This window comes from Mya arenaria, chromosome 3 (genome assembly GCF_026914265.1).
Source record: "Mya arenaria isolate MELC-2E11 chromosome 3, ASM2691426v1".
NCBI classification, from domain to species: Eukaryota; Metazoa; Mollusca; class Bivalvia; order Myida; family Myidae; genus Mya; species Mya arenaria.
In genome coordinates, this window is record NC_069124.1 from 27,592,021 (window position 1) to 27,610,475 (window position 18,455).

General features: G+C 33.5%; 1 protein-coding gene across 1 annotated transcript; it reads right to left on the minus strand.

Annotated features, from left to right (window-relative positions):
- Nucleotides 1–245: 245 nt before the first annotated feature.
- LOC128227599 (ubiquitin-conjugating enzyme E2-22 kDa-like) lies at nucleotides 246–17,513 on the minus strand. The gene is made up of 6 exons (XM_052938289.1): nucleotides 17,379–17,513; nucleotides 11,747–11,899; nucleotides 10,983–11,065; nucleotides 10,180–10,343; nucleotides 6,716–6,780; nucleotides 246–5,247 (listed from the first exon to the last, which is right to left on the minus strand). Exons 1-6 carry the CDS (start codon nucleotides 17,439–17,441, stop codon nucleotides 5,173–5,175), a joined length of 603 nt encoding a protein of 200 aa, XP_052794249.1. The 5' UTR covers nucleotides 17,442–17,513; the 3' UTR covers nucleotides 246–5,172.
- Between the last annotated feature and the right edge of the window lie 942 nt (nucleotides 17,514–18,455).

An 18,455-nucleotide genomic window follows, 5' to 3' on the forward strand; every position in this document is an offset into this window, starting at 1 on the left:
GCATTCCGCGCCAAACACTAAGTAAGATTTACAATTTATAAATCATTAAACAATTTAATCGGCGCCGGATGCACTTTTTATATTGACTTGTTTGGAAGATCAAAAACAAACACGAACAATTACTTTAATTTGCTTAAATTAATGCCATTACATTATCGGTATATACCTGTAGGTTGTTATGTGCTTGGTGCAAATCCGAAAGCCAACAAAGCTCATCAATGTTAAAAGAAAGGAAAGACAAACAATGTCATATATTTCAATTTAATAGCATACAGATTAATCAAAATGGTCATGTATCACACAATAGGAAGGTTCATGTGCGAAACGTTCTTATTGTACAAGTAATAAGAATGTTCCATCACTAAAAATACATGACATTGTGTGAAACCAAGAAAAGGATGGACTCATGCATTTACATTTGTGAAAACCATTTTCTTTGAAATAATTTCAGCATATATTACCTTAAAAAACCCATAGTCATCACCATCAAAATTAGCAGGGTTTAGCTACAAATTCACTGCTATAGTATGCTAATTGACATTAACAATATGTATCAGGTACTATTCAGATTGTTCTGGAATTATTCTGACCCTTGATGGTTACTGGATCTTTCATGTTATGCTATGTCAGTAAAATTAAATCATCAAAATGATTTGTGCTTTGTGAATACATGAAATATGACATCTGAAAAAATGGAGCAATTTTTTTAGGCTTATGCTTATACAAAAACATGCAAAAAATATCCACACTGAAACAAGAGCGCTGCAGAGAGAATGCAAACAAGAGTCTGTTTTTTGTTTGTTTGTTTTTCCTCCATAAGATGATTTACTGGTCAATTACTAATGCCCTTGTCATACCCTGGCTAGGAATGAGCATTTTGTCACTAAAAAATTGTGAATACAATTTCATGTGAATATTTTTAACAACTATTATTTTAAGTCAAGTTACAGATTTTCCATTACTTTTTTTCAATTTTTCAAGGGGCATTATGAACTCGATAATTAATTCAGTCAGAGTAGTAGTTAGCCTTTATACAATTGTGCATATTGTTACAAATCACAAGTATTAAATGTTTCATAAGATTATCATTAACAGTTATTAAGTTATGGTATAGTTCAAGTTTCTGTATGCCATTTCAAACTATCAAGGGTCATTACTTGATATTACTTGATATTTATTAAAGAAAGATTTATGGGCCTTGCTCCACATATACATAATGTCTCTAGTAGCATATGTACAAACTTCCATGTGAACTGAACATAACAGTTTTTGGTTATAATAGCCAAGGTTTAAGTTTTCTGCACTAGACAGGTGATGACTCAGATACCAATTCCATGACAATAACTAGACCTTTTTTCTCCCAAAACAACCTAGACAAGCTAAAAATGATGCCATGATTCTTAGAAAAGTGGGGATGACTCATGAATGTAGGCAACTGAAAACGGTGACAAAACTGGCCATGTGTAAAACAAGGATAGGAGGAAATTAACACCAAAATTCTTTTTACCAGGGAAGATGACTGACCGAAAATCCAAGTCCTGAAAATTTAATTTTAGTATGAAGGATATGGTGTCCAAAACCAGGGTTTAGGGGCTTCAACTCCTGTTAAAATTTGTTTTTAAGGTCATTAATATAATTATTTGTTTTAAGTTTCTTCTTATTATTCTTAATGGAACTGCTCAGCAAGAAAAAATCTTTACAACTGTACCGTAGTGTGAGATTGAAACTTTTTTCCACTTTCAAAGTGAAGGACTGATAATCTTTATAACATTGTACATAAACCTTGAGATCCTCTTTTTTACATCGAAATATTGGCTGGGTTACAGAATTTTCCTATTTATATCAAGAAAAAAATAGAAATCTGACGCCTTAACCTATCAACCTCAAGGATTTGTACAAAATCTTATGTATGTTTTAACCTTTATCATATACATTGGAAACATCACATGATAATATCCATTGACCAATCACGATACAATAATTAGCTGAATTGTGTTACAAACGGTATTCAAAATTGTGGTGATCAAAGAAAAAATTTGAAGGAAATTCAACATTTGTTGAAGGGTTCCAGCTGTCAGTATCTTAGTTTTGGCAATACAAATGATTTGCCACACTTTATTGATTTTAGAGTGTGTAAAAAGTGCATTTTACAAACCATGAGCTAGTCCCTTCGAAGTGTTTAAAGACCTTTACAGGAAATCATTTATTGAAAATCATAATAAACAATAGTTTGGATAATAAAATCAAATTTAAGCAAGCACAATGTATTTAGGCTACACTGAATGATGACATGTGATGTTTAATCAATCAAATTCATGATAAAAATATATCGATACCTCTGCAATTTCTTAATACTAACGTGCATCAAAATCAATCATGAGTGCATTCAATTCAATATTTACAAACTTGATACATGTGTTACTCAGACAGCAGATGATCTGAAAGTACTCAAACTAGGACAAAGCTTTAAAATCATAGATTCCAGAGAATTTCTAAAATGTGTATTGGAATCCTTATTTGCACATTATGTTTTACTGATAGCAATAAAAAAATTGAAAGCAAACTTATTATATATTTAAAAAGAATAAATGAATGCATTTTCACAATGCAAATTTCAAGAACATTTAAAACTGCAAAAAAATACATCATTCTAATTATGTTTGTATGATAATTGTAAAAAGGAATCTTGAATTGTGTAAACTTTAATTTAAAACAAAAAACACAGCCTATGTGTTCAAACAGGCTCAAGTTTAGAGCAGAATCTTTGCGATAAATGTCCTTACAATATTTTTTTGGAAACACAGCTTATGCCAAAACCAGTGTTAAGGCAAGAAATTTACAACCTTAAGCCTTTCTATCTTTATTGAAATGGGGCCCAGGTGACAAATAAAAACTAGGGTTAATAATTATTTACTTCCATAAAAATGTTTACATGTACATAAATATCTATTGGTTCAATCTTTGCATACAACAATCTCTTAAATATAAAGCACTAAAATTGCACCAAGATAGTAAACAGGGTTTACATATCAAATGTTAGCAGTCTCGAAATAATCAGAAGTCCAAACATACGAAAATATCTCAAGGACATCTGGGGTTCTAGCATCTGAAAATTGACAATCCAGAAAAATAGCCGGGGTTCTGTTGGAGAACCAGGGATTCATGCCAATAGGCAGGGTGAAGGGGCTTAGAAACCTTTTGAAAAAGTTTCCAGTACAGGCACGACTGCTTCCTTCTTTTTTTTATGCATATAAGCAAGCCCAAAAACAATATTTTCAACTGTACAATAGTTTTAAGTTAAAAGCTATCAATACTGATTTGCAGATAAATCCAAAACTGAAGAATCCCTGGACACGTCATTTTTATGCTTGCTCGCCTGGCATCAGGATTCAAGGCAACACTAATAAAATAATTTGGCATGCAGAATTTTTTAACAAGGCCGATATTAATAAATAGTTTGTTTGGCATTTCCCGAACCACTTTAAAACTTTCCTATTCTGTTCCTAACCCATTCATTTCATATTGCAATTTATTATTGCAACATATTCTTATGGCCACCGGATAAAATTTTGAGGCGCCGATAGTTTTGCAAGTCAGTTTGGGAGGAGCCAAACAAACAATTTTTTAATAAGGCTTAATGTAGACATTCTTTAAGGCATATTTCTCACAAAATACGTTTATTTTTCTTGCAGAATGCATGTAAGCCATGTACAGTTTTGCAAAATGGCTGACAATCACGAACACTATTTAACATAGCAATGTAAACTGCAAATCTGAGATGCATATCACATGACTGCTTAAAAGCTATTATGTTTACATTTTTTACATTTAAACACACATAATAACTGATTTGTTTTACATGTAAGAAAAGTTAGATAAGATCATAATTTATATACATGTGTGCTTATATTCTTTACAAAAAAATAACATACAGTCCAATGAAAAGAGTGTGTTACGGAACATTTTAAACCGCTGAAGAAGAAATATTTTTTTGGCAGATAAAGAAGTAAAAAGATTTATACTTTACCCAATTCATGCTTTAAATTTTCATTCACAACATATGTACCCTAATATTTTTTGCTGAAGTGAGATGAAGTTCAACCACACTGATATGAATATTCATAGCTATCAAACCAATGGAAAGATTTAACAGTCAAATGATGATGACAAGCAAATCAGACTTGGATTTAATGTATTGTTTTGTTAAACAAAGAAATTTATTATCGTGGGCAATCGAAATGCAGTTTTAAGCATCATATCAGTTATGACCAGCTTTGGTGAGCTCAGTTCCATCCATAGTTGGTGTATGAAATCAATAGCTGCTTAGGCCACACTAAATAGTTTGTTTGACATTTCCCTGTAGGTAGGTAGGTTTTCTTGAGTTTCTTCTTTACATCCTAACCGTGAAATCCGTGAAAAAACGGAGAGGCTAAAAACACGTTGGTGTCGTGAGTCCTTTGGTCAGTTGATCAGGAAATGCCAAAACAAGCTAATAATTCATTGTGGACTTATATATTAACACTATATTATAATATAATTCAGGTTACTGTGTACCAATGTCACCGATAACTGGACACAAGCTGTTGCAAAAACAAAGACATCCTACTCCGAAATATGAATGAAACTGATTGAATACAGCTGTAGCTCATTGTTGTGAGGCAGGAGACTCCAAGAGCCTAAAATGGCCTAATGATAGCTTTGATACAACCAAATTCCACTTCATGATACAATGGGTGTTATAATGCTTATCTTTCAACAATACATGTATGTGCTCCATAGACCATATTAAAATTACAAAAATGTATATCCATCATCAGTAAAACATTCCATTTAACAGTGTAAAATGTTTTTCAGTCATCGAAATTAACATTTTTGGACAAAAAAATGCCAGAAGTCTTACAAAATCACTACTGCTTAAAAAATTGTTACAATCCCAACAAAAATTACTAGTGCAAATACTAGTGTAAGTCTTTCAGTATAATGCTTATTTCGACCACTTATTTCATAATGTTCATGACAAGCTTTTATCATTAAAGTTTGGACTACTAACATTAGTTAACACATGGCCAAATGTCTGATTATGGACCTCTCCACTTAGAAAGGTTTGTGAGCACATGAAGAGGGTTATAATCGTCCAAGTACACAATTTGAAGAAGCTAGAACTATCACAGGTTATGAACTTAGTAAAGATTCTGTTGCCCTCTCTGCATCCCAGTTGCACGATGAAAGAGCTACTCGTGCTTTATGCTGAAAGGAGCAAACAACAATGTATTGATTTCAGTACTGATTTAACAATGATCATACAAAAATAAACATGTATGCACATACATTTAAGGAATGACTTGTGTGATTAGTGTCATTTTCGGGGTATGAATGCAGTTGGGCTGGTTCAAGTGCAGGCCTCCACAAATACACTCGCCCGCTCGCATTTGCGAGTTTATATCGAGATCGATTAAGAAGAAATTTAATCACTCTCATCTGCACGCGCCAGTTAGATTAGATTCTCCAGATTCAGTGTATAATCCATTTTTTTCAAAACAAAATGATTGCAAAAAAAAATATAACAATAAACATAGTTAAATAGTTTATATACCTGATGTTAAGTCAAATCGAAACCTTTTTTTTTTTTAATCTGACCTCGTTTTTTTATCGAATGCACATGGTTGAACTTGAATGCAGAACTGTTTAATCAATTCTATGTTGTATGTTGCAGATAATTCCTCAGGAAATCAAGGAAAACAAATGAATAATTGTTAAATTATTTCATGACTATTAGATTAATTACTAATATATTTTTTATTATTTATAATCAATTATAAGCTGGTTATAAACGATCTAGTTCCTGACTTATTAATAAATAAATCGAGCAGCAGTTAGTGACGGGATAAGGTGAAAGAACACTGTAACATTAATCGAGCCGATCAAAGTTTTAAGTCTTTGAAAATATATTTGATTGGCTGCAAAACTAGCTTATGTTTAATCAGTGTTACCTGATTTTGTTTGAAAATATTTTTTGAAAATGTAGGGCAAATAATGATAATGTAGGTCGAGTAGAAGTTGAGGTTCACTCCCCCTGCAGAGCAAGTGACCCAAAACAATTTTTTTGAGGCCTGAAGTGTGTGGTGTTCAAGGGACAACACACATATTTTAACCAGCCCAATCATTTCCCTGATTATAACATCATTCACACAATTCATAACTTATATTTACACCAATAGTTTATTATTTCCAGAATTGTTCAAAAAAAAAATATTTAAGAAAACCTTACAGAACTTCTTTCTCAACAATCCTGTAAAAAGAACAACCTGACCATAACCAAAAACGGTTTATCATATAATGTAACAATAATGTGGGAATAATCTAATCACTACAAAACACTTTTTAATGTGAATTGAAATGCTAATGACAACAAAACATGCTAATGACAACAAAACATAAATTTTAATAAATCAAAAATCGCATAACAATATTAAATATGTTTATTAAAGTTTTTCAAAGCCTTTTGACACAAACAATAACAAGAAAAACAATTTTCAATTAATGCAATAACACGATAATTCGCGCGTACTCAGAGATGTTGGCTTCATCGGCAAATATGATAAGATACGCAAAAAGGGACAACACGCAGGCTATCACAATAAATCAACTATTCTCTTCAAAATGCAGACACTGTTTAAAGAATTTACACTGCTTTTACAATCATATATTACTATACCTCGTCAAAGCCCATATTTTTTACTTGTTCTACTTTTTGTTCCAGCTCTTTTTCTTTATTTGGACCTGAAAACAAACACAAGTTAACTCAATTGAAACACAATAATTTTAACAACAGACTTAATTTAGGTCTCATAATTATATTCTGAGGTTTTCAGCTCAAGCCATCTAGCACAAAAAAAGCATTTCTATTCTATATTCATACAAAATTTAGGACTCATTATAATGTTCCAATTAGCGCAGTTGTAAGTGCACTCGCTTCTCACCAAGGCGACCTGGGTTCAATTCCCGGCCTGAGTGCATGTGTGTTTGGTTGGTGGTCACCGAGCCGGACAAGTGGGTTTTCTCCAGATTCTCCCACAACACAAAACCACACTCTCACACATCATCATGACGTGCAAACGAGGGTGACTTTGTATAAGTTAGTGTAACCTACAAGTTTCAATTGTTGTTGATATAAATCAAGTTTTGAGTAATGTTGCAATTTTTTTAATGATTTTTTCAAATACCTAGTCATTATTAAGAATTCTCTTGAAACAGCTACCCAAAATAATGATTTTCAAAAAAAAAATCAATACAAAACTGAAATATCCAATTACATATAATTACACTGTAGTTTATATGTACTACATAATTTATGTACATGACACTTGCAGGAAACCTTAACAAGAGGCACATCAGTGCCTGTGCTCCACTGGCCAAAAGGTTCAAGCAAAGACCACCTAACGAACATTTTCGTCAAGTTTCATAGAAATACAATCATCAATTTTTGAGGAGAAGTTATTTAATTTTTTTTTTTACTTTAATAGCTCTGGCTGCCATGTTGTGCTGTGGACCAAAATGATTTGGGCAATTTGAGTAAAGGAGCACCAAACAAACATTTCTGTCAAGTTTAATCGAAAAAAGTTCATCGGTTTCGACGACAAGTCTTATAAGGTTTTTTTTATTTTTTAGCTCTGGCAGCCATGGTGTGCAGTGGACTGGAACCATTTAACAAATTTTGGTTAATGACCACCCAAGGAACATTTCTGTCAAGTTTCATCAAAATCTGATCATCGGTTAACATTTAATCTGAATAGATTATGAAGCAAATATCTAACCTGAACAAGAACTGACGAGATAGAATCGACTTGGTGTTTCACTTACACTTTTCGGCCATTTAAGTTACTAAAAATAGCTGTTTCATAAACTTTCAGAATGTCACTTAAACGAAAATTAATGTTCAGTCTATATATACTTTCCTATGTATAAATGTAAGGTTTTTAAATTGATCTTTTTGTGAGAACTTTATGCTTATATGTTTACTCATAAATTATTATTGTTTAAAAATTATTTAAAGATGCTATACGTGAAAAATTAAGACATTAATTTTTTTCTATTAAAGGGAGGTAATTCAGTAGTAAAATGTAATCAAAGCTATTAAAGCATGGCATTTCTTTTCTAACCATGTTGATATTATTACAGTCTATTCAAGCAAGATGCCTTTTGTTTTTACATAGTACCCATAGGTTCTGAAAAACAAGGAGCACTATTCCCAACAGAAGGATGTCACTCCCTATCACTGCATGAGCATCATAATAAAGAAATGTTTACTCAAACTGCAAGCTGCTCAATTGAAATAGGTATTTACCTCAAGCATACAGTTTTATAATGTGGCAAAATAGTCGGACTACTAGATTGTCATTCGGACTAGTAAAATATGCCATTATGCTAGTCCAACTGGCTAGTAGGTTAAAATGTTTTTCGTGAAGACTGCGGACGAGAAGTCCTTAAAGGTTTTTCTATTTTTAACTCTCGCAGCCATATTGTGCAGCGGACCGGAACCATTTGGGCAATTTTGGTTAAAGGGCATCCCGATGAACATTTATGTAAAGTTTCATCAAAATCTGATAATCGGTTTCTGAGAAGATGTAGTTTAACGTTTTTTTCTATTCTTAGCTCTGGTGCCCATGTTGTGCAGCAGACCAGAACTGTTTGGGCTATTTTGGTTAAGGACTACCCAAGTAACATTTCTGTCAAGTTTCATTGCAATACGATCATCGGTTTCTGAGGAGAAGTCGTTTAAAGGTTTTTCTATTTTTACCTCTGGGGGCCATCTTGTGCAGTGGACCGAAACCATTGAAGCAAATTTGATAAAGGACCATCCAAGGAACATTTCTGTTAAGTTTCATCAAAATCTGATCATCGGTTTCTGAGAAGATGTTCTTTAAAGATTTTTCTATTTTTTTGCCCTGGCAGCCATGTTGTGCAGCGGACCGGAACCATTTGAGCAATTTTGGTTAAGGACCACCCAAGGAACAATTCTGTCAAGTTTCATCAAAATCTGCCTATCCGTTTCAGAGGAGATGTCGTTTAAAGATTTTGCTATTTTTAGCTGTGGCGGCCATATTGTGCAATGGACCAGAACCATTTGAGCAATTTTAATAAAGGACCACCCAAGGAACATTACTGTCAAGTTTCATCAAAATCTGCCGAACCGTTTCAGAGGAGATGTCGTTTAAAGATTTTGCTATTTTTAGCTCTGGCGGCCATATTGTGCAATGGACCGGAACCATTTGAGCAATTTTGGTAAAGGACCACCAAAGGAACATTCCTGTGAAGTTTTGTCAAAATCCGCTTATCAGTTTCAGAGGAGATGTCGTTTAAAGTAAAAGTTTACGCACGCACGCACGCACTCACGACGGACAATCTGTGACGACATAAGCTCCATGGCCTTCGGCCAGTGGAGCTAAAAACCAAGTTGAAGGGTTTGGAGTTCTTAAAAAGGTATATTTACATGGCTTCAATAATCAGCTATTGTAACATAGTCTGAGCAAAAATAATTTCGTCAAACAAAAAATAACTAAGCAAAATGTACATTTCTTGAAATGCATTTTATCGGACTTGATTTAATTGTGCAGTTATAAGCAGTAATTGTTGGTACTAACATGACAAATTTTGTCCTATGCATGCACTGTGAACAGCTTGATGATGAATTATGAAGTCACTTTTTTGTGTGTAATCTCAGTGACGTGAAGTATTAACTCAAAGGGTGATCTTATTTCTATAAATTCAGTTAAAGTATCATAACACAGCAATGTAATTTAACCAATAAAATTCACCATTTTGAATTAACAAACAATCTCACATTAGTTTCTTTCTCTTAAATAAATTGCTATGTATGCGGTTATCATATACATGTAACTATGCATTAAGACAATTGGGTCACTAATAAGGAAGCTTACTTAATAGCTCTAAGTACTAAGTTATTAAGACATAATGGTTGATGATGAAGTGATCATTTAAATTTCTCGCATGATTTTATTCAAAATTTAAAACGAAATGATCATAAAGCAAATTTAAAACCTAGCAAAATAATCAATCGATGGTGCTTTCAGATTGACGGTGTAGTGAATCATTAACCTCATAAAATTGGCTTAGGCAAAGAAAAAGAGAACATCATAATGTGTGGTATACAAAATTTACCTCCAGCATATGCACTAGTCCAGTGTCTGGCAGTCTGTTGGAATATGGGTAGGTTTTCCTTGTACTGTTTAGCTACAACAGCGTCCTGTGGATCATCAGGTTCTGCCGCTGCCAAAAGAGCTTGCAATGACAGCAGTACAGTTCTAAGAGTCATTGCTGCAGCCCTGTAACATCAAACACCAAAATCCTCATTTTTGAAGTCAAAGATCTAGGATTGCATATAATTAAGTACATGATGCCTCTAGATAAGAATATTCAACATGAAATAATCAATTTCAACAGTTAATATCTGTAAATTGAAAGCTTGTGTACCCATATTAGGGGTTTAGCCATGTTCGGAAAAGGACAGTGTGCTGCAAATAAAGGGACTGTGATGGAGCTAAGGGAGAAATTATTAGGTTTGCAATATATTACATACATTATACACAAGTTGTATGCATTAATTATCATATTTTAAATTTAAATCAAAACAAAACAATTATTTCATAAGCTAAAGAAAGTGCCTATTACAAAGACTGTAAATGAGTTTATTTTTGATGAAATATAGTGTTCTACAAGTGCATCTTATTTGCATATATATGATATATACTCATTATACAACTCATTAGTTGGTCTATATATATATAAAGAAGTAGAAATAAAATACTTCTCAATGTAGAAAAATGGTAAAATGATAAGCTCAAAAGAGATAAATGTTAAATTGATAAAAATTCTCTGATCTTATGTCAAAATCCCCTGGAAAGGTGTCCACAAATATAGCATACAATATGGAAATACAAAAAAGAAAAAACCTAGTTTCTTACCACTGATCCTTTAAAATGTCTAGACAAATTGCTCCAGTAACGCTGCTTATATTTGGATGCCATATTTTTGTTGAAAATTTTACCTGCAATAAAAAAAAATATCAGGACAAGTTTAAACAATGAAAAGACTCTCACATTAACTTTCTCAGTAGTATTCACTTAAATACAGTAATATTGTTTAGCCATGGAATATAAAATATTCAGTCAACTACAATTACACAAATCAATAACAAACAACTCTAAATACACAAAATGTCACTATATAGTGAGGCCATTTTCAGCGCTATTTATTAATGACGTAACCTCACTCATTTTGTATAGTTATTACACTAATTATAAATAAAAAAAATATATAAAAATGTTTTTTCATGATGGCATCATCATATATGATATTATTAATATACAGTCAAAACCCTTTGGGTGGATTTCCTCGTTGGCTCGAACTGGATGTAAAGGACCAAGTTTGTTTTACTCGGTGTAAGAATTCCTTCTTTGCTCGATATTGGAGAGGCTCGAAGAAGTATATTAGCCGGTCCCTGTGATATGGAGCCAACAGGTTTCGACAGTAGTTTTTCATATGTCCATTATTGCAGTCAATGCCTCACAATGTAGGTCACAATCGATATGTTGGAACCATTGGTCATATTGTCGTAATTTTAACATATAATTATGTTGTATTCATTTAAGTACTGAATAAAAGTCTTCATTTTTATCTCCTGCCAATTATTAAACACAACAAAAGAATTTTCAACTCCCTCACAAACCTTTGGTGGATTAAATGGGTATGTATCCGGGATTTTTATTTCCAGAATAAATGTGCCGCCCTCATATGCAGTATCAGGTGGGCCAATTATTTCGCCTCTCAACTCTGTGTAATTGTCATTAACTAGCTCTACTTTTATATGACATCTTGCTACCTGAAAAATGAATTGATAATAATTTTAACAAGGTATCAGTCATACAATATAATTTATACAATATTGTTCGCAATGATTTTTGACTGGAAAGTTACTCGATTTTCTCATATTTCATATCAAGTTTGGCATGGGATTTACTTGATTTCATACATGAATTTCTGATCTGTATCCCATGTGCATGATTACATGTATTTTTTATAATTGCAATATTTCATGAAGATTTATTGCATAATTTTTTTTTTCAATTAACCAAATAATGTGTGCAAACTGGTTTTTAGACATTATGATTTGCACCTTTATGAATCACATTTGCAATAAAAATCAGTTTTGCACCTGACTTTAATTTTACAATTGCCTGGGAATGAATGAATAAATACATAAATGTACTGTTTAAATGAATAAAATTGTGATGTAGGTGTCAGCATGAACTAACACATTAACTTTAAAATGTCTAGACTTTGATTTTACTGTCCAAAAAACTGGTAGCTTAGTTTGTGTTTTTTTTATCAATTAAAAATCCCATCCTAGCAACCATGTATTTCAGGCAGTAAAATTGGAAACAAACCTTTTCATTCTAAAATGCTAAATGTAATCCATAATTTAAAAACTTGTGTTCCAATGTAAATTAACCAAAGTGATGGCAAAGTGTGTGACTCATCTGGCATCTAGGACATGAAGTGGTAAATTCAACAAAATGTTGGCAACAAGCCACCAAAACTATTTGTAGGCTTAATTATGTAAATAAAACAATTAACATCTAAAACCCAACACCATATAATCCGAAAAGCACAAGATAAGTTATTTTGCAAAAGGCAAATTCCTGCAATGCGTTCAGTAAATATGTTTGCGGCGAACGTTTGGTGTTTGGTTCCCTGCTTGCAGTTTATGCGCTGCGTTGCAACAGGGACACAAAACAAAATGTTTGCAAGCGTTTTGTAAACACTCGCCTTACTGAACGCACTGCTGGTCTAAATATGTACATGAATTATATGAGAAAAGTTCCAAGGACTCTCAACTGTGAAAGCAGTCATCCAAATTAAGACTTTTGGATGAACAAGCCCGAATTCTTATACTATTGCTTGGAATCAAATTTTTAAACAAGCCCTGCTATATAAAATTCAGAATTTGAGCAAGCCCGGATGACATTTTACCAGTGCAGTCAAGCTTGCGGGCTTGCATTAATTTGAATCACTGAGAAAGGTAATTTGAATAAATGTAATTTAACTTATTCTATTATAAAAACATTTATAAATAAGTTTTAAATCATATTTTAATTATATAATAGAGAATCATAGTCAAATAAATGGGTTCGAACTAGTGATAGAATTCTGCAGAAGCCCTCTATCTTGGCTATTTTTTCAGATATTGGCCAACTTTTTTTTCTTTATGAATGTCAAGGCCACCCTTGGTATATTCAAAATTTAATGTAACTCCACTAGAATACCTTGGAAAATTTGGCTTCAAAAACCTGGTACCCATGAATAATTAATGAAGTAAAATCTGTATGTTGGATGGGACATATGAGACAAGGTTGCTCTCTCATTAGTCCACCTTAATGGCAGACTCGTGACATCCTCTATCCCAGCAGAAAGTAGCTAACAGTCCTTGCGCAGATAATCCTCGCGGCCACAATTTTGAAATCATCTCCGTTATAAATTCAAATTTCTACGAAAATATTATAGCCTACTATTAACACATCTATTTTTGTCATTTTGCCAAAAATCATGTTCAATTATCATAAAACACTTACATGTGTCAATTGTTTATCAAGTATCCAAATATCTGTAAATCTGGGACAAATCTGACAGGTTGTGTACATGTATACAAGGGTATTCGTGGCCCAGAATATATTTATGTAAAAATCTCAACTCTAATGTCAAATTCAATCCAGTTAAAATCACTGTCGGATATATATTGGACAATTTTGTCATTATTATTCAACTTCGATGCATAATATTACTATATATTCTTTCGCCTGGTGTTAATGGTAGAGAGTTGTAGTGTTACAGGGATACATAAGAAATTTCAAAAAATAAACTAGTTTCCTTGATTGCTCATTATTGTAGCTACTCTCTCATTGATGGCCATACATAAATGATAAAAACTTTGATCTTATATTTTATTGCCAGCATTATACCACTGGTTTCCAGATATTTATGCACAAAAAAAGAATAGTTGTCAAAATGGTCAATCTGTGAACATGCAGCTTTAAAGGAATTGAGCCTTATCAATCACTAGAAATAAAGCTTTTGCAGCATTTGAGTAGTAGAACCAATACTGGAGGCATTAAATTGATCCGGGCTGAATTGAAACAGGTTGTAATTTTAACTTGTTCAAAATGCCCTAGTCCAAATAATTGTACGCTGACGGATTTTTTTTAGATTTTTGATATGGCAAATCCTTCACTTACAAATTGTTTAGTATCAAAAGTGGGTAGTTCAGGGATGATAACAGGGCCAAGTTGCCAATCCTGAAAATGTCTGCGTGGGGTTCAGGGGGCCGCTAAAGGCCCCCGATGGGTCCAGGGCAAAGCCCTGGTGGGGGGACAAGGGGGGCAAAGCCCCCCTAAACTTTCAGTATTTCAGAGTTTCTAATACCCTTTTTTGTCTTAGAATAGTGTTCAAGGAGTTCACCTTTCCGTTTGGTAGATATAATTATGTCCAACAGGAGACTTCCGCAATCAGAACAATTATCAGGAATCTTAGCAGTGAAGTTTAACACCTTTGTCTTTGAACAAAGTTAAATTTACTTTTTTACCTTAAGTCACAGGCATAAGACATGTACCTGACATTTTGGTTCAGTTGTCCACTTCCCATAAAACTTAACTGGCTATGATCAAATGCCTGTGTATGAATAGTCTATACTGTGGGATGTTTGATAAATAATAATGAATAACATATCAAATATCAAGCTTGCAAATGTTTATTGTAAAGTGTTATTTATTCAAATTTTATATATCAGACATAAGAGTATTTATTCCATTATCTGCACATTTGATGAGAATATAAAATATTATTAATTATTATATATTATATTAATAACTATTTGGAATTCCAAGTAATATCCAAATGGGACTGTAAATGCTTTGGCAGGGTAACCGTTGTGGACATGTCGGGCTGTGTCACCATCAATGTCTATGAGGTGAGGGAGAAGTTGACGTATTCTGGTCTTCAAGCCGGATTTTTTCTCCTCATGATGTTACAGGTGTCCAGTAGCACACACCGAGTATCACTTAACTCCTCAACAAGTTTATCATTGAAATGGCTTGCCTCTCCGGAAGTCTTCTTATATGATGCTGTACACCTTTGAAGATTTAATTCGCTGAGAGCTTTTGTATCTTTGGCAAGTGTCTTAAGTAAGACTCACTACATGTGGTACCAGGGGTATGGAAGGTCATGTTCAGCCATAAATCCAAGAATCATGGCATCTGAATTGAATTGTCGGTCATTGACAGGAACAACCGGATGCACTGGCTGAGGTGTCTGTTCATCCCTGACTTTTGGAACCATCAACATACCTGGAAATACAAATTACAACTATAGAAATTAAATCTCACTCAAACTGGGTCCTCAAGAAGATTTGTTGAACTGTCTCAAATAGAAAATAAACTGATTGCTCTTACTTAATATATATTACTACTACAAAATATTAATTCATTTTTTCTTTAAATTTTAAACAACCAAATTTTATCTATCTATCTATCTCAGTTTAATGTCAACCCCTCTTCCGAGTGTTACTGACATGAACGGTGTCCACCAGCTTGTTAGTGAAAAAAATAAAACACTGATGAGGCAAATCACATCAGAAAAGTGAGAACTAGGTAGGGTATAAAAGAGAACACAATTTAGACAACATGATAAAAAGTGATTGGTGAACTGGTAAAAGGATAAAAACACTGCTCGCTTATCTAATGCTTAATGGTTGTTACAGCCACCTTGAATGTGTCAGGGTGGGGATAGTGATTTTTATTTGAACCTTCCATTATGGTCAACAGCCACTTATTATTGAGAACAATGCTTCAAACCTTATGAGAACAATAAAGAAACGGTTTACATCGTAAACTTCAATCGGCCAAATAAAATTTGTAAAATAAAAATCATTAATTATAACAAAATCCGAATCGGGATGTCCGAAATATTGCTACATCAGTACATGCGCAAAAAGCCATTCTCGGTTTTAACACATTCTATTAACTTTAAAAGTAACGTTTCGGCAATTTCTCTTAAAACTAAATAGCAAATATACCTTTTAATCGATGTTTTTAGAAGTTGGTGGTGGTCGTGTTTTTCCAATACTCGTTTATTAATCTTTGTCGTCTGTCATATCCGGATACGAACCATCCGGATACTGTTTTCTAGTCCCATCGGTAATTTCCGTAATCACCCGACGCTATCTTAACCAATCATATAGCTCGATTGGCAAGACGTAAATATGTTCGTTAATTTCCGGATTTACACTTCCGGAAAACTCACCTTTCCTACCCATAGTGTTCGAACATAGCTCGAATCGCTCCCTGTACCCCTCCCTCCCTAGAAAAAACTCAACGGATTTACATATATCTCAAAATCGATGCGTGAGGCCTTAAATCCGGAATTCCGGATTAATCCGGAATTTTATCATCCCTGGTAGTTGTTCCGATCAGGATTCCGGGTTAAAGCATATAGCGTCTATAAAATATCATAAAAACAAGAAATATTACCAGATAATGTTATTTTATATTAGTTCTGTACACAAAAAAATAAATATCCAACTTATAATTATGAGTTTGATGGCTTTTTTTCATTTCATTCTGTCAAAACATAACGATATATACATGAAGGGCACCTGCAAGGCTTTAGGGCACAGTTTTAAATCGCTCGGAACATTTCGGCCACGGCCGAGTTGTTACGATTGTAAAACGAGGTCTATCTCGAAGCTTTGACGGAGGAGGCCGAGCTATTACGATTGTATCGAGTTGTTCCCCTTCACATAATTGTTGTCTGTGTCAGTCAACTTTCGTTTTATTGGAAAGGTAAACAACTTGTTTTAATGCATTAAATGCTTGTTTAGTGCAAAATAACATTTCACTTACATAGTAAAATATGAATATAACTCTTTATGATCAATTTCAACCATAAAATACTTCACTTAAAACAATTTCAATATTTTTAAAACACCCCCGTTTTTTGCACATTCCCGTTTAGACGTTAGGGATTGGAAGAATCCCGTATAACACGTCTATTATTTTAGACTAAAAATGCCCCTGTTGGAGTATTAAAGGTTTGAGAGCTATAGAGAGAGTAAGATATAATATGCCTTGCAAAACATTTCAAACTCAATTTAAATTAGACAAGGTTCTATCTATAAATTTCTCCATGCAGTTACGAACAACAATCATATCTTTAACAAAAATCATGAAATGCAATGATTCATCACAACAGCTTAGTGATATGATGGGCAACTGGGTGATTAAGAGTGAGTGGCATTGGTTAAGACATACTTCTTCACTTTTAACAACTTCTTTGAATTCCCGACGAATTCGTTGTTCGGCAATATTAGCCATTTTACGTCTTTTTCCTTGAATATTTGGAAAATGTTACAGATAACCGGAAGTCATACTAACGCTTGCGCAAAAGTAAAAATTTCCGGTGTGTGATAAAACAGGATCACTGTGTATCCAACCGAAAAGTAAAATCCACTAAAAACTCATTTATTTTTGACAACGTTTTTTATCACTTGATCAATTTCATTGAAGTTTGAAATATAAACCACTTATGATTTTTTTCCAATATGCATACAATTAAAACATGTCGAACATAAATAAGTTTTAGTGGATTTTACTGTTAAGATTTCCCTTCCTTCTAAAAGTAAAATTCACTGGCATCCTGTTTTACTACGCACCCAAAACATCTACCGAAATGGTTTTGGTTAGATTCTACCAATAGTAACAACAGCTCGCGTCTGTCTCCCCAATAGTATCTGAGAGCTAAAGAAACATACACGAACAAGCAATTAAAAACCAAATTGGGCTCAACCTGATTTTTCAGATTTACAAGCCAGTCTGTTGTTGTTGTTTTTTATTTCGATCACAGGTTAATTTACATTTCCATAAAATACTTCTCATTAAATGTTTACATTTAAAATTGTAATAAAAATATATTAAACAATCTGAAATGTAAGTCAACTAAATAAATTAATCATCCATTGCAGGAAAATTACTATAGTCACACTATACCTTTTTACGAAGGTTTTGGCTAAATATGTGAGGCCTGACATTTTTTTACTTATGTGGGCACAAAACTGCACTTATAAATGTATTGAAACATGTAACCGGACAGACACTTTTGAGATAGCACGAGTTATTATTGGATGCAATGAACGGTACATTTAACATTACCATGGTAAACTGTTTGGATTTCTGCAAACCCGTTTAATATGTTAAACTCTGTTTCCGTAGGTGTGTTTGTGGATCAAAGCTTTTCAATGCCCAGGCAGGCAGGCAGGCAGCCTGCCAGGAGGGCAGGCAGGCAGGGGGGGGGGGGGGGGGGGGGGGGGCAGGCAGGAGGGCAGGCAGAAA

Bases quoted from the DNA above. Each gene is read 5' to 3' on its own strand.
- LOC128227599 (XM_052938289.1), bottom strand. From the start codon at position 17,441: ATGGCTAATATTGCCGAACAACGAATTCGTCGGGAATTCAAAGAAGTT. The intron at 11,900-17,378 runs GTATGTCTTAAC...TTCATTTTTCAG, and splicing joins AAGTTGTTAAAAGTGAAGAA to GTAGCAAGATGTCATATAAA. The intron at 6,781-10,179 runs GTAAATTTTGTA...GTTTGTTTTCAG, and splicing joins GACTAGTGCATATGCTGGAG to GTCCAAATAAAGAAAAAGAG.